General features: G+C 37.2%; 2 protein-coding genes across 4 annotated transcripts in view; one reads left to right on the top strand and one right to left on the bottom strand.

The window, feature by feature from the left end:
- The window catches only part of CCDC146 (coiled-coil domain containing 146), a 154,354-nt gene that overhangs the window by 90,153 nt on the left and 36,838 nt on the right, over positions 1 to 27,363 (bottom strand). The gene's annotated exons all lie outside the window — the stretch shown is intronic.
- FGL2 (fibrinogen like 2) lies at positions 728 to 6,691 on the top strand. The gene is made up of 2 exons (XM_024558907.4): positions 728 to 1,409; positions 3,384 to 6,691. Exons 1-2 carry the CDS (start codon positions 794 to 796, stop codon positions 4,088 to 4,090), a joined length of 1,323 nt encoding a protein of 440 aa, XP_024414675.1. The 5' UTR covers positions 728 to 793; the 3' UTR covers positions 4,091 to 6,691.

Consider the following 27,363-nt stretch of genomic DNA (forward strand, 5'->3'; position numbering starts at 1 on the left):
CATAATCACAAAAATGGTGAAGGGCAAAGGAGGAGGCTGCTGGTTTTGATGAAAGACAATGATGTACTTTTAACTGGGTTTTAGTCATTTAGTCCTTTCTACTACACTATGTTATGGTCAGAGGAGTAGAAAGTAGCCTTTTTTTCCTCTACCAGTTTTTTTTCCCCCTTTTTCATGGCACAAGTCAGAAAGCTGCATTCTGTTATATTTTTCAAACATTTTAAGTGCTTAAGATTTCACCTGAATGTCCAGCATGAAGAAAATGCAGGCTCCTCAATGCCCCATTCTAAAAAGAAAAAATGACCGATTCCATTTTTTTTTTGTAATATTTCTGTTCTTCAGACAGTCTGGATAATTAAGTGCTACTGTATTTAATTTTTACCTTAAAAATATTTTTGCATTAAAATCATTTCCACTAATGATTTGAATTGTACTTAAAGTCATTTAAGTACAATTAAATGATTTACTTCAAGCATAGTTATTTTGAAATACAAGATTTTTCTTGTGCTTTATAAAACAAATGATGAAAGTAAAACTTATTCAATATTGTGAATCCGTCTAACTAATAGTAATTGAAATGAGTACACTTTTGATGGAGAATAAGTTACAGTTTTTGGCAAACCGAGTCTGATGAGGACAATCTCCGCGTCTGAGTTTCTGCAACTAGTGATGCAAGTGCTCCCGCCCTTTTCTGAGAACACAGCCTGACTCAGGCAGGCAGCTGCTGCTATTAAAACAGCTCCAGCCCTGCACGCTTCCACACTTCCCTGCTGGGGTGAGCGCCACCGCAGAGATGAAGCTAGCGACCTGCTGCTGGCTGAGCTCAGCTGTGCTTGCTGCTTGTAGTTTTTTGGCTGCGGCAAACAATGAAACAGAAGAAATTAAAGATGAACCAGCCAAGCACGCCTGCCCGGTGAGACTAGAGAGCAGAGGGAAATGCGGGGAAGGAGGTGAATGCCCCTACCAGGTGAACCTGCCCCCGCTGACTATTCAGCTCCCCAAGCAGTTCAGTAGGATAGAGGAGGTGTTCAAGGAAGTCCAGAACCTCAAGGAAATCGTAAATAACCTGAAGAAATGTTGCCAAGACTGCAAACTGCAGGCTGATGACAACCGAGACCAGGGCAGAAATGGGCTGTTGTTACCGGGCACAGGAGCCTCGGGAGGGGCTGATGAAAACAGAGTTACAGAGTTAGGGGACGAGGTCAACAAGCTGTCCTCTGACCTAAAGAATGCAAAGAAGGATATCGACGTGCTTCAGGGTCACCTGGAGAAGCTGAATCTTGTAAATATGAACAATATAGAAAATTATGTTGATAGCAAAGTGGCAAATCTAACATTTGTTGTCAATAGTTTGGATGGCAAGTGTTCATCTAAGTGTCCCAGTCAAGAACAAATACAATCACGTCCAGGTATGTATAATATCATTTTTCTTATCATTTGTCTGTGAATGTTATATAGCTAGACAATATCTACAAACATTAACCTGAGCAAATAAGTTAAGTAAATGACAGATTAAATTAAGCCTTTTATTCATCAAGGTAGTACAGGAAAAACTAATATCTTTTCAAGTGTGTGACCACAGAAATGATATAAGATCCTAATTACGAAGATTGTAATTAGTTCTTTATCCATTAGAAAGCACTTTCAATTTCAAAGATCTTTGCTGCTGCTACAGCTACACACAAATCAAAAGAAGAGAGAGAGAATTTCTTAATGTTTTAGTGCATTTAACTTTTTTTTAATCTCTTCACTGATGTGTTTGAAAACAATAGAGATGAGTGTTTGTGGTTGTGCTTGGTTCACTGAAAATCACTTTCTTGTGGTCTGCTGCTGACTGCTCCTTTTCATGTGGCAATTAAGAGATGTTTGAAAGATTTTAGCAAGTAATCTGCAGTTTATAATCCCAAATATCTAGTGAAAATGGGAGATTTTATAGCTGGAATCTTAAAAGCAGTTATATGATTTCATGTGTGAAAAAAACTTTGTGCTTTGAGACCTAGTGGCAGAAAAACATTTTAAGGAGAGTTTTGGCATGCCACTAAGGGAAGGAATACATTCTTCTTTCTTTTCCTTTTTTACCTCAGGCTAGAACTCAAGCATATAAAATGGAACCCATCCTCACCATCCAGATTATCTGAGTTAACTTTAATAAATATATGTTAAAGATAACAAACCTATCTGCCTACTCTGCCCATGAATCAGCCCAGCACGGGTTCCTCCCAACCCTGGCTTTCCATCTGAGTTCCTGGGGCCACTACTTCTGATAGTCTTGTTACACTTTGCAAAGCCATCTCTGCGTTAGGATAGCACTTACCATGAGTGTGAAGTTGAGGGGATGTGGTGCCCGGGGCAGGGATCACGTGTATTTGGAACAAGCACCTCAAGCACGTTCCATCCCCAGGGAATCTGCCAGTGAAGGCAGATGGGGTGGAGGGTGTTCAAGGACCACTGTTGCTCATACACCAGGCAGCCTGTGTCTGAGGTTACCCTGCACATTGCAAGGCAGAGAACTTCACATCTTAGGTGACATCCTTGGGCACGCATTAGATTCTCTTGTCTATTTTTCACTAAAAGTCTTGGGAAAATATCCAAATATTTTGAATTCTAAATTAACATGAATAGATATCTTGTGCCTCAGAGTAGTTTATATTAAGCTTACTTTATCTGGCATGTATTTTTATAAAAATTATCTAGGAGTAAATATCTGTATTTGATTCCCACAGAACCATGTTAACTAATTATTACACTTATCCTGAACATAATTGCCTGCCACTTCTTTCTAGAAACCAAACATGTGACATCTGGCTAAATGCTTTCTTGTATAATAAATTCAGAATAAGAATGTTGGTATATTATTTTAAAAATTTCCTTTTTACTGGAGCTTCTTTATTTAGTGGTCAAGCAAGTAAAATAATATGAATGTATGATCAATGCGGTACATTAGAATTTTACTATGTCATTTAAAACATATCCTATAAAACTTCTTGACAGTGGAGGCTATCAGCCCCATAAGGTGAAAGGAAATAGATCCTGTGACTCTTTTGTATGCATGGACTAAGAGAGGTGGAGTCATTATCAGAATGCCTACTGACGTAGCTCTCACTAGATATTACTGTTACTAAAAGTATTATTTTTATTTATTCTTCCTGTTATTTGTTGTTGATATTGACCAACTAAACGTAGGTTGTCTGCTTTGTAACACCAGGTTCTTATTCTGAGGCCTTAACAAGCACTTGAACAGGTTTGAGTAAGTTTAGCAGGGCAGGGTTCCATAATCACCATAGAAGGAACTGTCAAACTGCTTTTGTACATACAAAGAATTCTTCAGATGCATAGTTTTTTTTTTAACAAAATCCAATATCTTTCTTTTCTTTTCCCTTCAGTCCAACATCTAATATATATAGATTGCTCTGACTACTACAAAATAGGCAAAAGAAGCAGTGAGACCTACAGAGTTACACCAGATCCCAAAAATAGTAGCTTTGAAGTTTACTGTGACATGGAGACCATGGGGGGAGGCTGGACAGTGCTGCAGGTGCGTCTCGACGGAAGCATCAACTTCACCAAAACATGGCAAGACTACAAAGTAGGCTTTGGAAACCTCAGAAGAGAATTTTGGCTGGGAAATGATAAAATTCATCTTCTGACCAAGAGTAAGGACATGATTCTAAGAATAGATCTTGAAGACTTTAATGGTGTCAAACTCTATGCTTTGTATGATCACTTTTATGTGGCCAATGAGTTTCTCAAATACCGCTTACACGTTGGTAACTATAATGGCACAGCTGGAGATGCTTTACGTTTCAACAAACACTACAACCATGACATGAAATTTTTTACCACCCCAGACAGAGACAACGATCGGTATCCCTCTGGGAACTGTGGGCTCTACTACAGTTCAGGCTGGTGGTTTGACGCATGTCTTTCTGCAAACTTAAATGGCAAATATTATCACCAAAAGTACAAAGGTGTCCGTAATGGGATTTTCTGGGGCACCTGGCCTGGTATGAATGAGGCACACCCTGGTGACTACAGGTCCTCCTTCAAAAAGGCCAAAATGATGATCAGACCCAAGCACTTTAAGCCATAAATCACTAATGCTCATTTCTCTGAGTATTTGTTACCTAATAGGGCAATTAATTCCTTTTTGTACTCCTTTTCCATGGTTAAAAATTTATTTCTTAGCAGTGGGTACTTATGCTACACAGCATTTGAAATAAAGCTGAACAATACACATTTGAAAGGAGTCCTTTGTTGCTGTTATGCAAAAAAAAGAAAAGCACTTTCAGGCCCCTGGGAATATTGAAAATTACACATTAGATTTATAATTCTCCTAATTTCTACTAATTGGAAAGTCTTCTATTAGTTTTATTGCTTGCTATAATTTAAAAATAATTGGTTATTCAGCAGGCTGGATTTTACACAAGTAATTTGTATTTTGGCTATAACAAACACATCTGAGGGAGTATCACTTTTTGGGGGATATAAAGAGTTATTCAGGTATTTATTTGTGTCTAAATAGCCTAATCCTTATTCTGAGATAAACTTATTAAATTTATGGCATTTACTTTGAGTCAGGAGGACCTGACAGCATTTTAGTTCCCAGGCAAATTAAAGGTCTTCATGTACTATTCATGAAATGTAAACTATTTGTAATTTAAAATATTTTAAAATGTGGTAGCATAACATCACTCCTAAAAGCATTCAGAAAATTAATTTAACCATAAAGACCATTGTTTAAAAGTAATTCATTCACAGTTTATATCTCATTAGATGTTTGATGGTAAAAACTGCTCTAACATAAAAATAATCTTCCTTTCATCTCTATGTCTAATAGCTTTTAGGGTAAGATTGCTCACTACTGTACAAGACTGCTGGTAGGCTTTCTTTCAGAGAAGTTGGAGTGGGTAAAGAATGAAGCATTTATTTATAGGTTACCTATCATACTCTGAAAGTCAATTTTATATCCTAAGCAATAGTAGCTTTAAAGCTAAGTTTTATAGGGCAAATAGATAAATGTATTTATAAAAGGCCTATGAATTTTGAAATGTATAGAACAGTAGTTCAAATGGCATATATTTTTAACCCTAACTGTTATACTGGTTAATTTACTAACAGAAGATTCAAATACAGGTGTTTATTTTTTAATCAAACAAATGTATCTGGATCTTTTATAATTAATCAATTAATATCATATTCAAAAGATTATAAACATAATGTGTTAAGTTTCATCATTGTAAAAAGGGATCATTTCAGAGAGAACAGCAGGATACTGCTGCATGTTTAAAATACTCAAAGAAAATTTGAAATGCTCACTGTATGTGAGTCATAGAAATATAATCTTTAATTTCTAGTGTCTGTTTCTACTATAGTAACTAAGATTTCAAAATATATTCACAAAGATTTATCTTTACTCATGATTTGAAAATGATTAAGGAGGATAGCTGCCTTAAGTAACAAGTTAATTTTTTGAGCATTTCCCTTTGCAGAAAATTCCAATAAAGAAGCAAAATATACTTTTAATAACATATAACATACAAAGTTTTCAGGTAAACATAGTTACTATGAATACTGTTAAAATGTTAAAGAGAAATACAAATAGAATTAAGTTATGACCAAAATGTATCACTGTAGACCAAAATCTATAATTGTAGATTTGAAAATTGGCATATCTACCCAATAGGATACCAATGTAAATGTCATAACCAATTTACTCTTTATTTCATTCTTTTGGTTTTTTTTTAATGAACATTTTTATATCATAGAGTGTATTTATTACAAATAAGGGCATTTTGATTTACTATATACAATTATTAATATATGTATAAGTTTAAGTAAATTTAAATTTCTGTGATCAAAAATGAACTCCTCACAGAATACAGTTCTAAAGAAAATTAGCTCATATAGTGAGCGTGCACTGATATAATGGGAACTAGGTGTCATTTCAGGAGAATCTGGCCTATAATTCATTAATACATGTAAATACTCAAAAGCTTGTCTTTCTACCTTTCCACCTTATTTCAAAGGATCAAAATTTTATTTTCCATTCTACTTTTATGGCACTTTTCTAATAAAAATTTATGTAACACAGAAATTATTTTTTGAAATCATTTCATGCCACTTATTATGAAATATATTTTAGATTTTTCTAATCTTTACTATGTTGATGGAAGTAGACTATATCTAAAAGAGTCTTTTGCCTTAATACAACTGTTTACTAATAACTGCTAATGTTCATAAATGTGGATTTACTATTAACAAGCATATTATTCCAGAGTCTTGTAATAACCAACATATCTTATTTTAATTAAAACTTTATTTCTGAGCTTTATCATTCTTTGAAAATATTGGACTAAAACTGGGTCCTTAGAAATTCTAAGTGGAACTCCTTCACTCATTGCTGAGAAAAAAGTCAAATATTTCTGATAAGCAATAATGCTCCAATGAATTAATGATACATCTGTCTAATAGACAAAGAGCTTAAACATGCAAAGCATAGAGGATATTCTGGTAAGAAAATTTGCTGGTCCTTATTTTTGAATGGTTACCCAAAGAAAGGTTTTAAAGGTAAATATTATGGGTGACGTTATCACAATAAGCTCTTGTTTATAATTCTTATTTTTCTTTATGTATAAATAAATTTGTTTCATGTCTTTTAAAAACCCTGTAAAATAAAAGATTTAATCTTTTACATCTATTTATTTCTTCAGTGTGAAAACATTAAACATTATGTCTGTGAAACAATATTTATATATTTACTCTTGTCTGAAAAGTTGTATAATGTGTACCTAACCAGAAAATATCTTTGACTCTTTGAAGACTTTAATGAGTATGATTTTACTAACAGGAAGACAGAGGCAAACACAGAAACACCATTATCTTATTTCCCTCTATTAGAATACTGTTGACATATTTGAAATATAAAAGTTTCAGTTTCATTTTGAGGCACTCAACTCTATCTCCTCTTTTTCCATCATTAATGTTGCTGCTCTGCTTCAGCCCTCATTATCTCCTTAGGATAATGCAAATGTTTCCTAATAGTAACCTATGCCTCTAGTTTCACTCTATTCCAACCTATCGCCCATATCAGTGCTAGAGGGATTATTCAAAAATACAATTCTGATCATGTTATTGTCCTGCTTAAAGCCTTTTGACAACTCCTCATTTCCTATATGATAAAATCCATCAAATAAGCCCCTTCATGAACTGGTTTCTGCCTACTTTCTAAAGTGTTCTTTTCTACCACTAGTCACACTCCTGATAAAGTGAGTGCCTTGTTCTTGAAGAAACCATGTTGTCTCCATATTTTCTTGACTTTGTGTATACTGTTCCCTTGGTTTAGATAGAATGTCATCCTCAATCCCTGCTGAATTTTATGTTCTCATCCATGATTTAAGAGCAGGGACTCAGGAGCCAGACTTGCTAGGTTTGAATTTTAGGTCTACCATTTGCAAGCTGTGTGATCACAAGCAAAGTCACTTAATCTCTCTGTTCTTTGGTCTCTTTGATTACAAAATAGGGATAATGGGGAAATTTTCCCATTAAAGCTATTGAGCAAATCAAATTATATATGTAAAGCACTCAGAACATACATATGTATCATTTTCATCATCATCATCATCATCATCATCATCATCCTAATAGGTATCTCTTCTGGGCAGTTTTCTCTGATGACATTAGGAGGAGTTTGGTACCTTCCCTTTTTGGTCCTACATCATCATAATATTCTTTATTATACATTACATTATCTAGGTTAAGTTCTACCCTGAAATCAATCTGTTTGCCTAGGATGTAAAGGAAATTTGAGACAGGAACGTTGTTACTCAAAGAGGTTCATGAATATGTTACCACAGAGGAAGGGCTATAGTCTAAAGAAGCTGGAGTTATAGTAGGAGAAGGAGTGGTACTTTCAAATCATAGAATTTGGGAGATGGTACATACAGGTGATAAGTGATTGAAACCAGGGGAAAATGAGGCAAGACCAAATCAGATATATACTATAGGATTGGGTACATAACAATGGCAAACTTTTAAAAGAGGTTCTGGGAACTGAGGCAGGTTATTAAGAAAGCAGGAAAATTCCCTGGCAAGTTGAGTGAGGAAACTGAGACAATGGCTGAACAAATGGCCAGAACATCTGAGCAACTAATAGCCAGCTAATAAATCACAAGACCCTATTCTCCCTAACCACACATACCCAAGAGCAAATGGTTTAAGTCATATTGTCAGGGAGAAAGATAACAAAAAACCAATTAAGCCTAGACAAATCCAAGATAGAGTGAAACTAACCAGAGAATGACCCCTGCCCTGCCCCCACTATATGCTCATTTTGCTACATTAGCCTACTAAATGACACACCTCTAGATTTAATGAATATTCTGTTGACATCCTCCACTGGGACCTCCCCTAAAATTCCCGCCTATAGAAAATATTGTGTTGGCCAAAAATTTTACTTGTTTTTTTTCCATAAGATGGCTCTAGTAGTGCTTAGTTACCTTTAACTTCATTCGAAACAATTCTCTTAGATTTTATTGTGACAGCTGCCATATCAGTGTGCATTTAAAAAAAATCTTATCAAAATTGGTGAATTTTTGTGTAATCATTTTAATATTGAAGATGGAAGAAAATAAGCAACATTTTTGGCATATTATGCTTTATTATTTTAAGAAAGGTAAAAACGCAACTGAAATGCAAAAAAAAAAAGATTTGTGCAGTGTATGGAAAAGGTGTTGATTGAACTGCTTGAACATGTCAAAAATGGTTTGTGAAGTTTTGTGCTGGAGATTTCTCACTAAATGGTGCTTCACAGTCAGGTGGACCAGTTGAAGTTGACAGTGATCAAACTGAGATGTTAATTGAGGTCAATATTCTACCATGCTGACAAACTCAAAATATCAAAATCAATGAAGTTATTGATTAAAATGGAAAATATGTCTCTTATTTTACGGGAAAAACCAGACTTCTTGTCCAACCTAATAGATAAAATCCTCAGGACAAAGGATGACAGCTGATGCTCCTCTTTGAGTACACCTGTGTCCCGCTTTCCTCAGGCATGCACTTTGTTTCTATCCCAAGCTATAAAGGTTCTGTCAAGACCTGCACCTAGAAGACAAATGGGCAGTGGCTACTCATCTGGGGTTTACCCCCTGATCCTGTCTCCAGGGACTCATTTTTGCTTCACTGTCCCAAGCATTAATGAACTTACTGTTACTTTCACCTGGACTCACGTTTTAAAATTTTTCCTGCAAAAGTTAACAACCTGGAGGTCACCTTACATGGGAAAGGTCCTGGACCTTGCCAGGGAAGGGCCAGCCCCCAGCATGGAAGCATTCCAAGAGCAGGAGCATACCTCTGGGTACATGCCATGTGGAGAGGTATGACTCTACTGGATTGGACAGGAATTTTTCTACTTGAGTTTCTGAAGAAAAAAAGTATTTTCATATGTCTTATACTATATTGTAAATTTGAAAATAATTTTAATCACACAAGATCCATGAATGCTTTAATTTTTAAAAATTACAGATCAGACTAAAGACCTCTTTGAAAACCATCTTCACTTCCAAATCTCCTCCCTCTCCCCTGAGGTAACAAGCTGAATCCAAACCATAATTCTATCCTGTGTTGCCAAGTTGCAACGTTTGCTGAATCATAGCTTTTCCAGGTTTCTTTTGTTTATCAATTGGGGAGAGTTGGAAATGAGAATAGATATTAGAGAAGCTGATTATACTTGGAGATCTCAGAGGCTCCAGAATTCCCCAAAGAGACTGAGCTGCCCAGGCTCCTTGATTTGCTCTGTAAGGCTCTTCTTGCTGGAAGACACTGCTGCTTTTTCTCATGAGGGAGCCACAATAATTCCCCCTTAGGCTCCTTCATCCAACTCTGTGCCACTTCCAGATCTGTAACCAGGGAATGCCCTAATGTCAAATATAAAGTCAAATTAAGGAGAGGTCTTTATACTGCTTTGCCAATAAAATCAGCAGAAAACTAGGGAATACACATGTGGAGGCAGATTTTAAGGTTGCTTGAATAAGGAAGAAAAAAGCAAAATTTCAGATGTGATTGAATCCATTGATACAGGTATATTTACCAGAAAAATTTTAAATTATATTTTATTGTTTATGCTATTACAGCTGTCCCAATTTTTCCCCTTTGTCCCCCTCCACCCAGCCCCCCTACTCCCTCAGGCAATCCCCACACCATTGTCAATGTCCATGGGTCCTGCATATATGTTCTTTAGCTACTCTATTCCCTATGTTGTATTTAGATTCAATTGTTGATAGATATGCATTTATTGCCATTTTATTTTTCACATTTTTGATATTCTTCTTCTTCTTAAAGAAGACCCTTGAACATTTCATATAATACTGGTTTGGTGGTGATGAACTCCTTTAGCTTTTTCTTGTCTGGGAAAGTCTTTATCTGTCCTTCAGTTCTAAATAATAGCTTTGCTGGGTAGAGTAATTTTGGTTGTAGGTCCTTGCTTTTCATCACTTTGGATACATTTTTCCAATCCCTTCTAGCCTGCAATGCTTCTTTTTAGAAATCAGCTGACAGTCTAATGGGGTCTCCCTTGTAGGTAACTAACTGCTTTCCTCTTGCTGCTTTTACAATTCTTTGTAGTTAACCTTTGGCATATTAATTATGATGTATCTTGCAGTGGGCCTCTTTAGATCGATTTTGTTTGGGACTCTCTATGCTTCTTGGACTTATATGTCTATTCCTTCACCAAGTTAAGGAAGTTTTCTTTCATAATTTTTTAAAAAATTGTTGTTTAAATACAGTTGTCTCCACTTTCAGCCCACCACAGTCCTCTGCCTCACCCATCCCCACCTCCTACCCTCGAACCTACCCCCTTTGACTTTGTCCATGTTTCCTTTATACATGTTCCTTGATGTATATTCTTCCCCTACTCTCCTCCATTATCCCTCTCCCCCCTCCCCTCTGGTTACTGTCAGTTTGTTCTTTATTTCAATGTTTCAGGTTATATTTTGCTTGTGTGTTTGTTTTGTCGATTAGGTTCCATTTATAGGTGAGATCTTATGGTATTTGTCTTTCACTACTTAGCTTATTTCACTTATCATAATACTCAGCAATACCCATGCTGTTGTGAAGGATAGGAGCCATTTTTCTTTCTGCTACATAGTATTCCATTGTGTAAATGTACCATAGTTTTTTATCCACTCACTTACTGGTGGGCATGTAGGTTGCTTCTAGCACTTGGCTATTGTAAATTATGCTGCTATGAACACTGGGGTGCACAGGTTCTTTTGAATTGGTGTTTCAGGATTCTTAGTGTATAATCCTAGCAGTGGTATTGCTGGGTCAGAAGGCAGTTCCATTTTTAGTTTTCTGAGGAAATTCTATACTGTTTTCCACAGAGGCTGTACCAGTCTGCATTCCCACCAACAGAGCACTAGGGTTCCCTTTTCTCCACAACCTTGTCAGCACTTGTTGTTTGTTGATTTGTTTATGTTGGCCAATTTTTTCAAATAGGTTTCCAGTATCTTGCTGTCTCTCTTCTCCTTCTGGCACTTTTATGATGTAAATATTGTTACGCTTGAAGTTGTCCTAGAGGCTCCTTACACTATCCTCATTTTTTTAGGTCCTTTTTTCTTCTTTCTCTTCTGATTAGTTGTTTTTGCTTCCTTATATTCCAAATTGCTGATTTGATTCTCGGCTTCATCCACTCTACTGTTGATTTCCTGTAAATTGTTCTTTATTTTAATTGGTGTATCCTTCATTTCTGACTGGATCTTTTTTATGTTGAAGTCCTCACTAAGTTCCTTGAACATCCTTGTAACCAATGTTTTGAACCCTGCACATGATAGATTGCCTTTCTCCATTTTGTTTATTTCTTTTTCTGGAGTTTTGTTCTGTTCTTTCATTTGGGCCATGTTTCTTGGCCTCTTCATTTTGGCAACCTCCCTGTGTTTGTTTCTATGTATTAGGTAGAGCTATTACATCTCCCAGGCTTAACAGAGTAGCTTAATGTAGCAGATGTCCTGCAGGGTCCAGTGGCACAGCCTCCCCTATTACCCAAGCTGGTTACTCAAGGTTTACCCACTATGCGGGCTGTGTACACCCTCCTCTTATAGTTGAGGCTTGATTGCTGTTGGCACATCCAAGGTCAGCTTCTGCCTGTGTTCTCTTTGGGATCACTCAGTAAAAACTACAAAGTGATCTATGGATGGCTATTATTTGTGCTGGGCTTGGATGTGCCCAGGAGAGGCCAAGCTGTGAACCAATGCCGGCTGCTACTAGTGCCTGGCATTGGGCAACTTAAGGAGAGGTACAGGGCTCGCTGAAGCCAGTGCTGCTTGTTTGAGAGAATTTAGGAAAATAGAAACATGGTCCAAGACAAGCCATTCATTTGGAAAATCCACTGGAAACAGCTTTGGTTGGCTTGGAATTTGGGTGGGGCAGGGCCTCAGAGAATCACCAGGGTGGGGCAAACCATATGGCCAAGGTTAATGGAGTCCTAGGTATGGCACATGCCTTCTGGCTCTGGTGGGGGAGGGCTCAGAAAGGAACAATGGCCTCTGCCAGCACTTCTTTCTTGCCTCCCACCTCTTGCCTGGATGCTGGATAATTCAGGTTCTCCCTGTATGTCTCTAATGCCTTTCAATCTGCTGCCCTGGTGTTGGAGCTCAGAGGGAGTAAATTTGAGTAATTCTGTGCAGAGGCCCTTTAAGAGGAACTGCCTGGGATACCAGTAGTTTGTGTCTCCCACCTCCTAAATCCCCGCTGGTTTTTACAACCAGTGGTTATGGTGACTTATCTTCCTGGTACTGGAAACCTGGGCTGGGGGACCTGGTGTGGCACTGGGACTTCTCATTCCTCAGATATCCCTCCTGATTTTTATCCACCCCACGTGGTTATGGCACCATCCCATTCTGCATCTCCACCCCTCCTACAAGTCCTGATGTGGTTTCTTCTTTAATTCCATAGTTGTAGGACTTCCATTCAGTTTGATTTCTTATGATTCTGAATGATTGCTATTCTATAGTCTAGTTGTAATTTTGATGTTGTCCCAAAATTCTTAATTCAATGGGCTGGCTTGAACAGATGTGTTTGGTTCTAATGGCTTGCTTGATTAGTTAGCAGAAACCTAGATTCAACAGCAGCTATACTAACTAAAGCTGAGAAGCCAGAAATGTCTAGAACTGAAAGACTTATGGAGATAGAAATGTTAGAGTGGATTTAGCTATAATTCATTCAAAAATTATTAACTGGATGTATACCGTGTGATACATAATCTTATAGGAAGGAAACCAAAGATATATCAGTAACCAAAACAGACAAAAACCCTAAACTTGGGAAGTTTATATTTTATCAGGAGAGATGAATAAATAAACAATATATAATAAATGCTATAAAAATTAAGCAGGGTAGGGGAGATAATGAGTATCAGAGGAGGGGTGCTATTTTATGTGGGTGGTCTGGGGAGACCTCTCATAGGAGGTGACATTTGAACAAAGACTTTAAGGTATGAGAGAACAAGCCAGGCAGATACCTGGGAGAAAAATGTTCCAAGTAAAGAGAGTATCAGATGTAAAGGTGCTTGGTATATGTTAGGGTCAGCATGGAGTCCCATGTAGGAAAAGCAGACAGTATGAGGTGAAGATTTAGGAAATGAGATCAGAGATGGCTTAGGAAGTTGGAATTAAATAAAGGGTGGGGTGGAGTCTGCCAGATCTAGCCTTTTAAGTCACAGTAAGGATTTCCTTTTTCTCAGGGTAAGTAAGAGACATAGGGTTTTGATCAGAGTAAGTACGTAGAGTCTTCCAGTTTTAAAAGGGTCCCTCTTGTTCTTGAGTGGAGAACAGACTGTTGGGAAACAAGACTGAAGATGAGCACCAATTTGATGGTGTTTGCAATAATCTCAAAGACAGATGATGAAAGCATGTACTGTGGTGGTTTCAGTAAAGTAACTCTTTAATAAGGTAAAGTTGACAAAACTTTCTGATCAAAGATCAAATGTGGACAGTGAAAAGACTGGAGGTATCATCAAAAACTACAGGATTTTAACCTGAGGAACTTAAAAGAATGGACCTGCTGTTAACTGAGTTGGGGAAACTGTTGGAGGAGGCTATTTGGAAAGTGTGTGGAGGGTTCGGGATGGGAATCAACAGTTTTGAACATTCTGAGTTCAAATATCTGTAAGACGTTCAAGTGGATGGCATTCTCTAGGGTTCAGAAATACATTTGAAAGTTGCCAGAATATAGATGGTAATGAAACCATGGGACTAGATGAGGTAACCTCGTAAATAATGTACATAGAGCAAAGACTTACACAGAAGGAGTTGAGATATGGAGGAATCAGCACAGTTGCATCCCGTCTACCCACCCTGTCACTAGGTCATTTGAGAGGTCCCCAGGCTGCTTTCTAATGGAGAGGGCAGAGACTTATTCCCACTGGAACAGACACTCTCTCTAGATTATTTTAGATTTGGATGTGCTTTTTCTTGCTTCTTCCAGCAACTATTTTATTGAGTTACTAGACGTCTTAAAAGCCATTATGGTATTTTACAATCATCTTCTACAAATCAGTGCTTTAGACCTAGGCAGTTACTTCACAGTGAAGGAAGGAAGCAATGACCTATCTATCACATCTTTTCAGAGACACCTCCTTGTGGAGTTGGAATGTTGTCATGAAGGATACAGTGTGTGTACACATGTATATGGCAAAAGAAAAATAAACTACGCCACAGACCAAAAAATGTTCTTTGTTAACAGCATAATGCCCAAGTTTGAGGAATCATGTCTGGTTGTTTTAAATTGTAAGGGCACAAGTTTAGTTAAGCAGAGACATTTTTTACTCCTTTTCTCTTTATTTGAGAGACATTAATGATCTTAAACCTTGTCCCATTCACGAATACTTTCCAAAAGTTATCCAAGTTAGAGATAACCTAAATCTAATAGGGAAAACCTAAATCTAATATTTCTAACAGCTTTCAATGTATTAATACTGGAATGGCTATAAATGAATCTGATTGGCAATATCCAATTAATGTTGGGTCCAGCTGCAGGTGGAAATAAGTGTGTTTTTTTTCATATGGGTAGGTTTCCCTTGTGGTACACACACACACACACATCACAAAACATATATACATATATGATGCACATACATGCTGAAAATGCTATTCGTAACAATTATGCTATAACATGTAAGAAAACTTGCCCATAGGAAAAAAATGGGTATGTAGCTCTTACATGTAGTCAAAAGTCAGTACAACAAAACCACCATGGCCAATAGCTAGCTTATTTTAAGCAATATTATCTAAAAGAGATTAAAATAAAATAGAACTTTAGATAGTCTCTTTAAATCCCCTATAACAAATTCTATGCTATTAATGCTGCTGTTATTCCTTGAACGGTTCCTTCTTTACTGCCTCTCCTGTCCTCCACAACCCCATGGAATGACTTCTTCTAACTTGCTTTTTCTACTCCTTGTTGACTTCTCTGTTAGGTCAGCAGCCTGCTGTTTCCAAAGCCATATTCAATTTTGCCTCTGCACCTTTGCTCACCAAGAGTCCCAAGGTAAACCAAAATTAAAACAATGAGCTAGCTAACTTGTGATCAGCATCTTCCCAGACATCACATGGTCTCTCAAAAAGATCTGTATTATTTTATTAGCCATCTTCAGAAAAAGTCTACACTATGCCTCTGAGAATATATGCTCTTCTTTTGAAAGTCAGAAAAATCACATTTTAAAATAAACAGCCTTTTTCATCTTAGCTCCTTAAAATACTGATACTACAGTTATAGTTATTATTTTAATCCAATAAATATTTATTACTTGCCTAGCATGTGCATAGTATGGTGCTATATGCTTATTGAAGTATTTTAAATGAGATTTTTCCCACATAATAACTTTCTAAACTCTCAAAATCTGAATTTAATCTCTAGCATTCAAAATTGTCTCTGAGTAATTAAGGGTGGCATGGGGGTTTAAGATAAACTGCCTCTCTATTACAGAGGCCTCATACAAAGGTTTAGCATCTGGATCTGAAAATTTGTTGACCTTCTGTCTCTGGAAGTTGGCTTTTCTCATCTTCCACAAGAAGCAAATAATTTGTGCTTACATTGTGAAAGTCTATAAAAGAAGGGTCCACAAAACTAGCTGCTTACATTTATTTCCCATTCAGTAATGTTAGTATTATACTTTTTTCATTTAAGTAAGTAATCTGTTTTAATTTTTTGTTTAGAGATTCATGCTTTTAAATACTTAATGATAAGCGCTGTCACTTACTGAGTATCAATTTGCTGGACACCTTCCTAGGAGCATTTGCAATGTTATTTCTGTTTGCTGTGGTTAATGCTTCAGTAAGAGTAATGTTTTAACTCACTAAAGTCTTCCCCGAAAAAACTCAAACAAACCTCTGTTATCTATAAACTGTTTATCACATGTGGGCCATTATCCATTTTCAGCTTTCCTGGGTTTTTTGGTAACTTTCTCATGAAGTGAGCTAATTTTCCATGATAAATTACCCAGGGTAATTTCACAGTGAAGTACACACATATCAAATCTCAGTATCATCCTTGCTCTGACTTTCTTTGTAAATCTGTAAATGCGAAATGATTCCAGTTGAATCTCAGCTTAGGGTGACATATCCTTTTTTCTGTGTCTTATCAAAACAATTACATAATATTCTGTTGACAGGAGATATTTCAAAAATTAGTATATTTTCCAAGTGTTTTAATGTCCCTACTTAACCTAGTGGTTAAAAATTATTTTCTTCCTGCAGCTTAGTTAGAATTTGTAACTCTGACTGGAAAGGCTAACAAGTTCCTATGCTCACCAAACACTATCTCACTACCATGGTTATGTGGCAGAATTCACTGATGAAAACATGCTGCTGAGGTTCAAAGCACTTTGTAAATTCTTTGGAGGCTGAAAAAGTTCTCCAGTAAACACCGTAGTTCTTTTTTCATTTGTTACATAAAACAATTAAAAATTTTTAAATTGACTCTAGAGAGAGGGGAAGAGAAGGAGAAAGGGAGGGAGAGAAACATCGATATGAGAGAGAAACATCAATTAGTTGCTTCTTGCACGTGCCCCTGAACCTGCAACCCAGGCATGCAGCCTGACTGGGAATCAAATCGCAACCTTTTGGTTTGCAAGATGACACTCAACCAACTGAATCACACCTGCCAGACTAAAACAATTCTTTTAAAATATGAATATAATTTATAAATGAGTGATGTCAGTGAGGGTTTTTTTATTTCTGTCCTATAACAAAATTTTGTCTTTATCTGATGGAGCCAACGATTAGAAATTTAGAGAGGCTCTGATACCATGGATAGGTATGGAAGTTGGACAGGAAGATTGATACTTTTATGATGAATACAGTGTTGGTATTTAACATGCTGAACTGCTAGAGCAGGGAGTCCTCAACTGTGTCCCCAGGGACCCTAAAGTTCTGCAGACATATTTCATGAATATAAAAAAAGCCAGGACCATGTATGATGCATGAAATACTGTTCACCTAGAGTAGTTCTGCTTTTATTTTGTATCTTGGGATTCCACCTTCAATTTCACTTAAAGAAAATGTTTTGTTTTGTTTTTTTTCAAAAAGTATTTGAAAATCATTGTTTCCTCATTGCACATTCCTTTGGGAGCACAGCCAGTAAAAACAAAACTGGAAGAGATGCATGATGGTTCCAATGTGCTATCACATCTCTAACATTAAACATATAAATATCTTGAAAATGTAGATGGACTTGATGTGGAAAATACATTCAGAAACTCAGAAGAAACTTCTCCTTTTTAAGTTTGCCTTATAAAATAGTGATGCAGAAAAAAATAGTGATTCAGTAATGTGATTATCTGATGGAAGGCTTCACTAATTGCCACATACATCATTCCTTTGCAAATGGCATGGCCCCATACATGACAATGAGCTAAGAGTTCACTAGGATATCATAGTCTTCCTTCTTTCAATGTGCCTAAGGCTACTATCAATTAGCTTAAAAAACCAGGAAAGAAAATAATAAGTGACATAAGGTACATATAAGCACAAGACAAGGTTACAGAAAGGGAAGTGATCACACTGTCAAGAAGTGGGATGATTTAAGTGAAAGGTGGGATCTGAACTGTCCTTGAGGATGGGTAGAATTCTGAAGCACAGAAATATGGCAGAGAGCACTCCTGACCTGGGTACAGGATGAGCAAAGGCATCAGCAGGTGGAAAATCAGGATCTAGTTAGGAAAAGAGCAGTAGGTCAAACTTAGCTGGAGCAGGGGTATGTGGCAGGGGACAGTAACAAAAGGAAGAAAGGACCAGTATATCAGACGAGAGTAGAAGAATTTGACTGTAAGGTCAAAGGACATTTAATCCATATGATGGGGCACGGAAAATTCAAATCTATCTGCAACCTCCCCTGCCCCCTATTGACTGCTCAGTTCTGTGCCTGGGCCTGTGAGGTGATGATAGGATGCTGGGTGGGAAGGAAAACTGGAAGGAACTCTAGTTAGACTTACAAAATAATGAAATAGTCAAAGATATCAAGGAGTAGATGGATGGAAATACAGAGGGGGAAAAGCCAGGCTGGGGATGAGAAAACAACTTTCTGGAGGAGTTTTCAAAGAGGGGATCAATCAAAAGGGGCGTGGGAGAAGCATCTTCTGTGACTAGGAATTTTCGGAAGTTTTGCTGTATGATGTGCTGTGGTACTCCCTCTTCTATTCCCAAAGGAAACTTCACTACAGTCAAACTGCTTTTTCAAGGCTTTCTTGAGCAGATCTGTGTTTTGGCTGTGCTGAGGTAGGTATGAAGGTTGGGGAGAGAGGGCTCAGTTTTACTCAGTCCAAATACTATCTGCATGGAGCATGGGTTTTCCCCAGTGTGCTCAGGGGCCTTGGGGCAGTGGTGCTGGTGGTGATAGTAAACGTGAAGGGGCGAGAACAGGGGACCTTCACCTCTGCATCCTTAACCTCTACATCCACCACATCCGAATCTGTTTTACATATTGTGATTCTGTGTAAGAGTTCCACTAGAAAAGGTGATAAATGTAGTTTTAAAAAAAGGGTGAAAACCATATGGTAGGCAGTGAGGTACCCTCGAAGGATCATGAGCTGAGAAATGTACTATTAGTATAAATGTACTATTAGTCGGCTCAGAGAATTTACATGACTTGCTGAAGGCTGCATGGTTAGTACATGCAGAGCTAGAACTAAAACCCATTTTTACTGAACCACTCCCTCACCACCAGCCAAAGATTTTTCTTTTCAAACGATTAAGATTTGAGATATTTTGAGCCTGTCTGCTCTTAGACATAGTTTTTATAAACAGCAATATTCCTGTCTTCTTAATTTGAGGTTTGATGTCCAGTAATTCTCATCCCCCCTGCAGATGAAAAGGGGCCACATACTAAACCCGACAACCTCAGGGTAGGCCTAGGTGGTGGCCTTATTAACTCAGAGACCTAAAGTAACCACAAAGGATGGTCTGAAATTAAAACTTATTAACTAAAAGCTGTTTATGGCAGGTAATCATGTCCTAGGCTAGAATCTTCCCTGACAGAAGTCAATCTTTCCCTTAATTGAGCCTGTCTACTGTTTTTTTGTGGGTTTTTTTTTTTTTTTTTGCATCTACAGTAACATACCTGTGGAGTGTCAAATTTCCTTTTTCCCAGAAACCTCAAAACATGGGCACCGCACCAGAAGGAGACCACAAATCCCCTCAGGTTATTGTTATCATGTTAATTGTTGACTATTAACTATCCTCAACCCACCTATGTAAAAGAAGTACGTGTCTATCATTTTACTTTTGATCCAATCCCAGAAGTTTCCCAGTTAGCTTCTTCCACTTCCCTAATCTATCACCAATAGATTTCATGTAACCCACTTACCTCTTCTCTTTTAATTGTAATGTATAAAATAAGGTGCAAACTGCCATTTTCTGGAGCATTTTATTAATCCTTTGAGATTTTGCTTCCCAGCAATTGTCCTCAGTTTGACTCAAATAAACTCATAAAAATTGTCACAGGTTTGTATGTTTCTTACATTGACACCCCTGATGCCACCCAGGTGTGCCTGTTGGCCTCCCGCCAGGTATGCATATGGTGGGAATATGTAAAGAACTTTTGCCTCAGAAGATAATGGATTGCCATTAAGTTGTAAGCTTGTTGCTGGCACCTACTTTCTGTTTCCCCTTACACAAATAGACATGGCAATGGAACAAAGGTTAAAATATGATGACTCAAGCTATCAATGTACTAGGAGAAAACAGGAAGCAAATTATCATCTCAGAGTAGTAACAAAGGTCTTCATAAGTGTGACACAAAATCCTTAAGCTGTAAAAGAAATGCACAGAAAAAACGTCTACATGGAGCAAAAAAACCAAAAACCAAAAAAACCCTCAAATGAAATCCAACAAACTGAGAGATTTTGCAACGCATATTATACACAAAGGCCTACTTTCTACATGTATAAAGAGTTTCTATGAATCTATAAGAAAAAGACAACACAATAGAAAAATGGGAAAAAGATATGAATAGAATCCACAAAAAAGGAAGTACATAAATGGGTCTTTGTATTAACCATGCTTTTAGCTTCTATAAAGTTGGTACTTTACCATCTGCCCTACGTGCTTATGCTGGATACACCTTGTTCTGGACAGCCTGATAATATGCCTGAGTCACCTTGCCTTGGCTTCCTGCTTTCCTCATTGGTCTCCCGACCGCCCCCCCCTCGCCCACTGAGTGGAGTCTTAAACCAGGCACGTGCTTTTCAAATATAAACCAACCAACCTAGAGTCCACACTCTTCAACCATCTCCTTCATAAGGTTCTCACACTCAGGCCACTATACACTTGACCTAATCACCCCAGTGCCCAGGACCAAATAACTGGGGATCTCTCCTATGCCCCAGAGCCAGCTGAAATTATTCAAACTAGCCAGTCCTAGGCCTGCTCACCCTGCTTCACTCATTCCTTCCCAAGGAAACCACAGTAAAGGCTCTTGCCCACAATTTCTCCCTCTGCCTCCCGACTGAGCCAGTGCTTCCCCGTGTTGACCCCTGTTTCATGCATGCCCCTTTCTCTTAGGAACTCTGAGAAATAAACTATCATTTCAATGGTGATTGTCTCCTGATATGTTGGTTTTCCTGTACCTCGCATTTTCTATTAATACACCATATTTTAAAACAGTCTTAAACATATAAAAAGTTCTACTCCACTCATTTTAAGATAAATGTAAATAAAGACTCCAATGAGATATATTTTCCCTCATCATAGTGACAACGATCAAAAAGTTAGACAGCACGGTGTTGGTATGAGTAAAGAGACATTCATTTATTGTTGATGAGAACATAAATTATTATAACCCCTATGGAGAGCACCTGGCAATAAAAACAAAATGTCAAAATGCACAGACTTGTGCTATAATGATTCTACTTCTGGGTATATATTCAAAATAATTGAAAATAGGATCTCAAAGAGATATTTGTACGCCGTGTTCATAGCAGCATTATTTATAACAGCCAAGCGTTCCTTGACAAATGAATGGATAAACAAATGTGGTACATACATCTAAAGGAAAGTTATTCAGCCCTGAAAAGGAAGGAAATCCTGTCACATGCTACAACATGTAGGGACCTTGAAGATGTTCTGCTAAGTAAAATAAGGCAGTTACAACAAGAAAGATACTCTAATATTCCACTTATATGATGTATCTAGCATAAATTCATAGAAATAGAAAGCAGAATGGTGGTTGCCAGAGGCTGTGAGGAGGGGGAAACGGGGAGCTATTGTTTAGTGGGAAGAGAGATTCAGTTTTGCAGCATGAGAGGTTCTGGGTGTTGGTCACCCAACAATGTAAATATATCCCACTGAACTGTACACTTAAAAGTAGTTAAGATGGTGTATTTTATAATATGTGTATTTCCCACAATTAAAGTGTTTTTTAAATGAGCGAACCCATTGATCACAATCCCACTACTAGGAATTTGTCCTTTCATTATGATTATTCCAGTGTGAAATGATGCCTGTATAAGGTTATTGATTCTCACTGTCAGAACAGCAGAAGATTGAAAGTGACCTAAATGTCTTATAGGAGGGAATTGATTAAAGTATGCTCCATTCATACATTGCAATACTGCATAAAAGCATTAAAATATAAAAACTGCATGTCAATGTGAAAAAAAGCAAGTGTGTACATTAAACTACCACTTGCGCACTGTGCATTGATTTCTCTCGGGCTACATAAGAGACTCAGTAATGGCTGCCTCTGGGCAAGGGGACTGTGGATTGTGGTACAGGGTAGGAGGCTGACTGTACTCTTGCACCTTTTGAATTTTGTACTATGGCATATTTTGTGTATTAAAAGTAGTTAAAAAGGAAAAACTAACCTCGTGGCTGAAAAAAAATGTTATTACCTGGTTCTCTAATACAGTTCATTAACTTCCTAGTATGGCGTGTATCTGACTACATGACCACTGAGACCCTGATCTTGCTTGCCTATTGAAAACTATAATGATTGCCTTGTTTTAGCTGAATTTCCTGGTGTTCACTACTGCTGACTCATTTATTGACGTTACCTGTAAATCCAGTTACTGGATAGCCAAATTCCCAATCCTACTTCCTTCTGCTTTATTCCCCAAAGAATCTACCCAACGGACAAAGGTACCCTCTCCCCATCCACCTATGTATAAGAAATTGTAATTGAAAAGGGCATCATTTATTTTAATCCTTAAGCTTCCATCTTTAATAACTGATATATTCCACAAAAGGATGTTTTGGTCAGCAGGGAACTGCAAATTCCTATCACCTAGAGACTTTGTAACTGTTGCAATGTGGACCAGCACATTACTGTCTTGTGTGGGTCTCAGTTTATTGATAGTAATGCTGTGGGCTAGAAATGCCTGGGGGCATTTACCTGGGCCTTGGTAAACGTCCTGCAGACATCTCCCCTTTATAAACCAGTGTTACAACTGACTCTTGTGGTTCTCACTATCATGAAAGATGCCTTCAGCATTAACCATTAGGAAACTTCTAAAAAAAGTATATTGCTCACAAGGCATGCCAGGGAGCACAGAGTGAGGTTGTGGAGTGGAGGGGGAGAGATGGGGAGGAAGGGGGAGGGAGGGGGACAGAGGGGGAGAGAGAAACATACAGGCAACCATCAATTCTTCTCTGTCCCTGATTTTCAACACTCTTCTGACTCCCACTTGCTGCTAATTATAGCCTGTTAGATAGCAGAGTTTTTCTGACAATACCCTAGATTCCTGGCCAAACTCAATCTTTATGTTTTTTCTTTTTTTAAATTTTGAATGTACCAAAGTGTAAAGATACCCTAACCTGGGCCCTTCTTTTCTCTTACCCTGAACTCTTTTGCAGTGTACAATTTTACTGATTGGATTTAGGGGTATTAATCTACTTTGCAAAGGGGAATATGGCTGTATTCTTGTAATTCTAACATAAATCTTTACTCTTTGTAAATAGATATGAAGCATGACAATACTACAAATGTTTAAGTGCATTCCTGGCATGTCCTATAGGTTTCTTCCATACTGGAAAAGTTTTTATATTTCTACCTAACTGTCAGAGTTAAAAACCAAAACAAAACAAAAACCTTTGTGAGAAAATGAAACTTATCTGTATTGTTTAGTAAATTATCTGCCTGTTTAAAGTTTCTGGACAGTCAAACAAGATTCTCACAAAGCTACCTGGATGTGTGAAGGAAAAGTAAAAACATGCCAACAACAGCAGACTTGTAGAAAGATTTTAAAAAGAAATTTAGTCCTTTTTAGTGCATATCCTCTAAGTACAGCTGTTAGCAAGGTATGAAAACTAAGAGAAGGACTGGGAGCCTAAGGAGAAATATTTAAATAGAGCATTAAATTGTTATCATTATTTTTTCTTTTAATATACAATTTACTTAAAATATAAATTTGTAAAATCCTAAAATAGAAGTGTTTAGATGTGTGAATGTCAAGTGAATAATGTCAGGTGAAATGTGTGCTGAGATAAAAACAGGAGCCTGAGTTCCAAGCCTGTCTCTGCATGTGCCCGGCTGGACAATCGAGGGGAAGTCTCAGTCTTTCAGAACCTTTAAGACAAAAATAATGACATCTTAAATCTCTCTTCCTTATGGCAGCAATTTTCAACTTTTTTCATCTCATGGCACACATAAACTAATTACTAAAATTCTGCAGCACACCAAAAAATATATTTTTTGTCAATAGGTATAATTTTGATTCATTCACACTGGATGGCTATTGTTGTGCTGGCTGTTGTCATTTTTTAATTTGACACTCTAAGGGGAAAAGAGGTCCGTGCTCTGACTAAATAGTCAGGTGTGGCATGTTTTGAAAATTCTTTCAGCACACCAGTGTGCCTGCTGCAGCACACCAGTTGAAACTCCCTGCCTCACAGAATAATTGTGAAAATTAAATTACGTACTGGAAACTGCATTGCCTATAAGCTCATTAAGGATGGGGATCTTATATTTTCATCTTTGTTACCAGTTGCTTGATTAATTCATGTATGAAAGAAATAGAGAACTTTTTAATTATTTGGGAAACATTTTAAATTTCATTATGGATTATCTCAAGAAAGTTATTAGTAATTCTATAGAAGATCCAACTGAGAAAATGCAGAAAGCCGTCATAGCATCAGAAAATCAATCTTTTCAGTAGTTAATCTAAATTTTTTATTAAAAATTACCTGAATGTATTTAATCTGTTGTTAGCCTTAAAAGAACAAAATGTGTTAAAAAAGTATATTTTGAACATGTGAACATCCTAGTAAACAAGATAATTTTAAAAGTAGGGAATTAGTAAAGGATAGCAACATCTTTTTAATAAATATACAGTGGTAGACTGTGCTTTTAAATATACATAAGAAACAATATGCAGTCTTTTCAGAACACAATCTGGATACTATCAAGAACCTGATATGACTATATCTTCAGCCCAGGGACTTCCCTGGTAAAAGCAAGATCCACACAATAAACATTTCCCTCAGACCTGTTGCTTCTGGATTCTCTGTCACTTACAGTACCATGATTCAGCCACTTTGTAAACTCAGAAATCCAAGCACCAATTTAGACTCTTTCGTCTCCCTTATCACTGCCCCCTCCATTAATTCAGATACTAAGTCCAACATTTTATACTTCCACAATAACTTTCTTATGTGTATTTCATACTTTTATCCATTGCCAACCCTTGGTTCAATCTCTCTTCATATCTTATCTCAGTCACTGAAATACCATTCTGATTGGTGATATGGTGGGAATGGAAAGGAGACAAATTTAATAGATATCTAAGAGAGAGCCAACTGACAATGCCAAAGGAGAATTGGGCTTGGGAGGAGAATAATGAGTTTAGTTCTGAGCATGTTCAGTAACTTGGCGGTCATCCAGGTGAAGCTCTCCAAGTGTGTGCATGTGTGGGTGTGGGCAAAGCTTAAGGATAAAAAGTAGGTTCACAGGGGACTCCATGGATATGGATGAACTACCCCCTCTCATGTCTTACTGCCTCCAAAAGGCTTTTTCCAGATTATCTCTTCCCACAGTGAATAGATAAATTCAGGATGTACTTAAAAGAGATATTTAACTCTCAAACTGACAAAGATACAGGAGGAGAATTAAGATTGAGAAGAAATGATGAATTTAGTTCTAAACATGTTGGTTACAGTCATACGTAAAAATTCACCAACCTGTATACTGAATATCTGTGAGCTTTACTATATATATAATGCTGTAAAATTTGTTTAATGAAAATAAAATGGAACAGGATCAATTTCCAGTGGCACAAGAAAGGCTGTGGAGTATCAGGCAGCAATGGCAGAGTTGGGAACCAGGTGTCCAGCATCAACCCACAGTCCATTGATGGAAATTACGTGGCTTAGTTCCCAAGCATTACCTTGAATATGCATTCCAAAGCGTTAATTAACACAGTGTAGTTTGCTGTTAGGTCTTGCTGTTTAATGTGATCATAATGTCAGTGGACATTATGGACAAAATTTTCTACAAGAAATATTTTATGATGAGATGATATTCAAAAAATATTTGTTAATGACCTTAGTACCAAATGACAGGTACAGTCTACAAATGCTGTAACAGTTGGGAGGTTGGAGAAACCACTGTGAGCTGAATGCTCAGGCAAAATTTCTCAGAGTACTTGGAAATTGAGCCAGACTCTAAAAGGTTAGGAACAGATGCAGCATTTGCAAAGTGTGGCCTATACAAGTCATTTATCTGACTTTTTTAGTCTGAATGGCACAGCCTTTCAAGAGGCAATGAAAGTAGGAGGATTTGTGGATATTCGTGACCTTGCAAATATGTGCCGGTTCCCTAGACATCTGGATATGAGAGAATTGCTAAGGGAGCAACGTGAACAGAAGAGCATGAGGATCTAAGTGAATTATTAGATTGCAAAAGTAGGTTGGGCAGAAATTGCAGAGTGCAATGAATGCCATACTGAACACATTCTGTAGGCAGTAGTAGATGAGAGCATGACATCCATGTTTTGCAATTCAGTAGTGCTGGGCCAATTGTGCGACTAACATTAATAACAATCACTGCCATAAGCAGCTTCTGATTCCTTCAATGTGATGCCAAGCATCTGGACCCTTGGAAATGGATTCTGACTGTTCTCTTTCAGTTACCATCTGAACTCTTGCTATTAGGCAGAGACAGCTTCTGTTTATACAACTGAAGGGGGATAGCTTGTACAAACTTTTTGTACAAAGCTAACATTTTTTGTAAGACTTAAAAATCTTACAGGAATGTTAAAAGAATTAAGACAATAAATTTATAGGTGCCAATGGGAACAATCTCAGTGCTATTTACTATGAAAATGAAGTTGTTTGAAACCAGTAATTCATTCTATAAGATTTTGCTGGCTTGAGGAACTGTTCACATGCAGTAAAATTGATTGCAATTATCGACGTACTTTTACACAGTAATTTTACACGACTCAAAAGGGTAGGTAAGACAGTCCTTTGATGCTATAACCTAAGGTATCCACTTCATCAGGGGCTGGTCATGCCTAAGAATTAATACCTTTGATTTGTACACACACATGTATTGAGGGAATCTTGAAATATTTAATAAATTGTTACATGGAAGATCAATATGCAGGAGATGTCCTAAGTTATCCTTTGATTTTACAATGCAAACCTTTCATGCTTCTTAATCTGTGGAAAAAATTGGACTATGTTTTTCATTGTTAGTATAATCTTTGGTAGAAATAAACTCTAGTTTAGCTTTATTTTTTATTTAATAGAATTATTAAGGGTAGTGGTGTAAAAGTAGAAATCCTATTACAAAGTTGAGCAGGTGATGAATTTTAGCAGAAATAGAGAACCCTGCTCACTTAAAAAGTATTAAGACTAGAGATATGAACTCACAGTTTTA

The sequence above is a fragment of the Desmodus rotundus genome, chromosome 6 (genome assembly GCF_022682495.2).
Source record: "Desmodus rotundus isolate HL8 chromosome 6, HLdesRot8A.1, whole genome shotgun sequence".
NCBI classification, from domain to species: domain Eukaryota; kingdom Metazoa; phylum Chordata; class Mammalia; order Chiroptera; family Phyllostomidae; genus Desmodus; species Desmodus rotundus.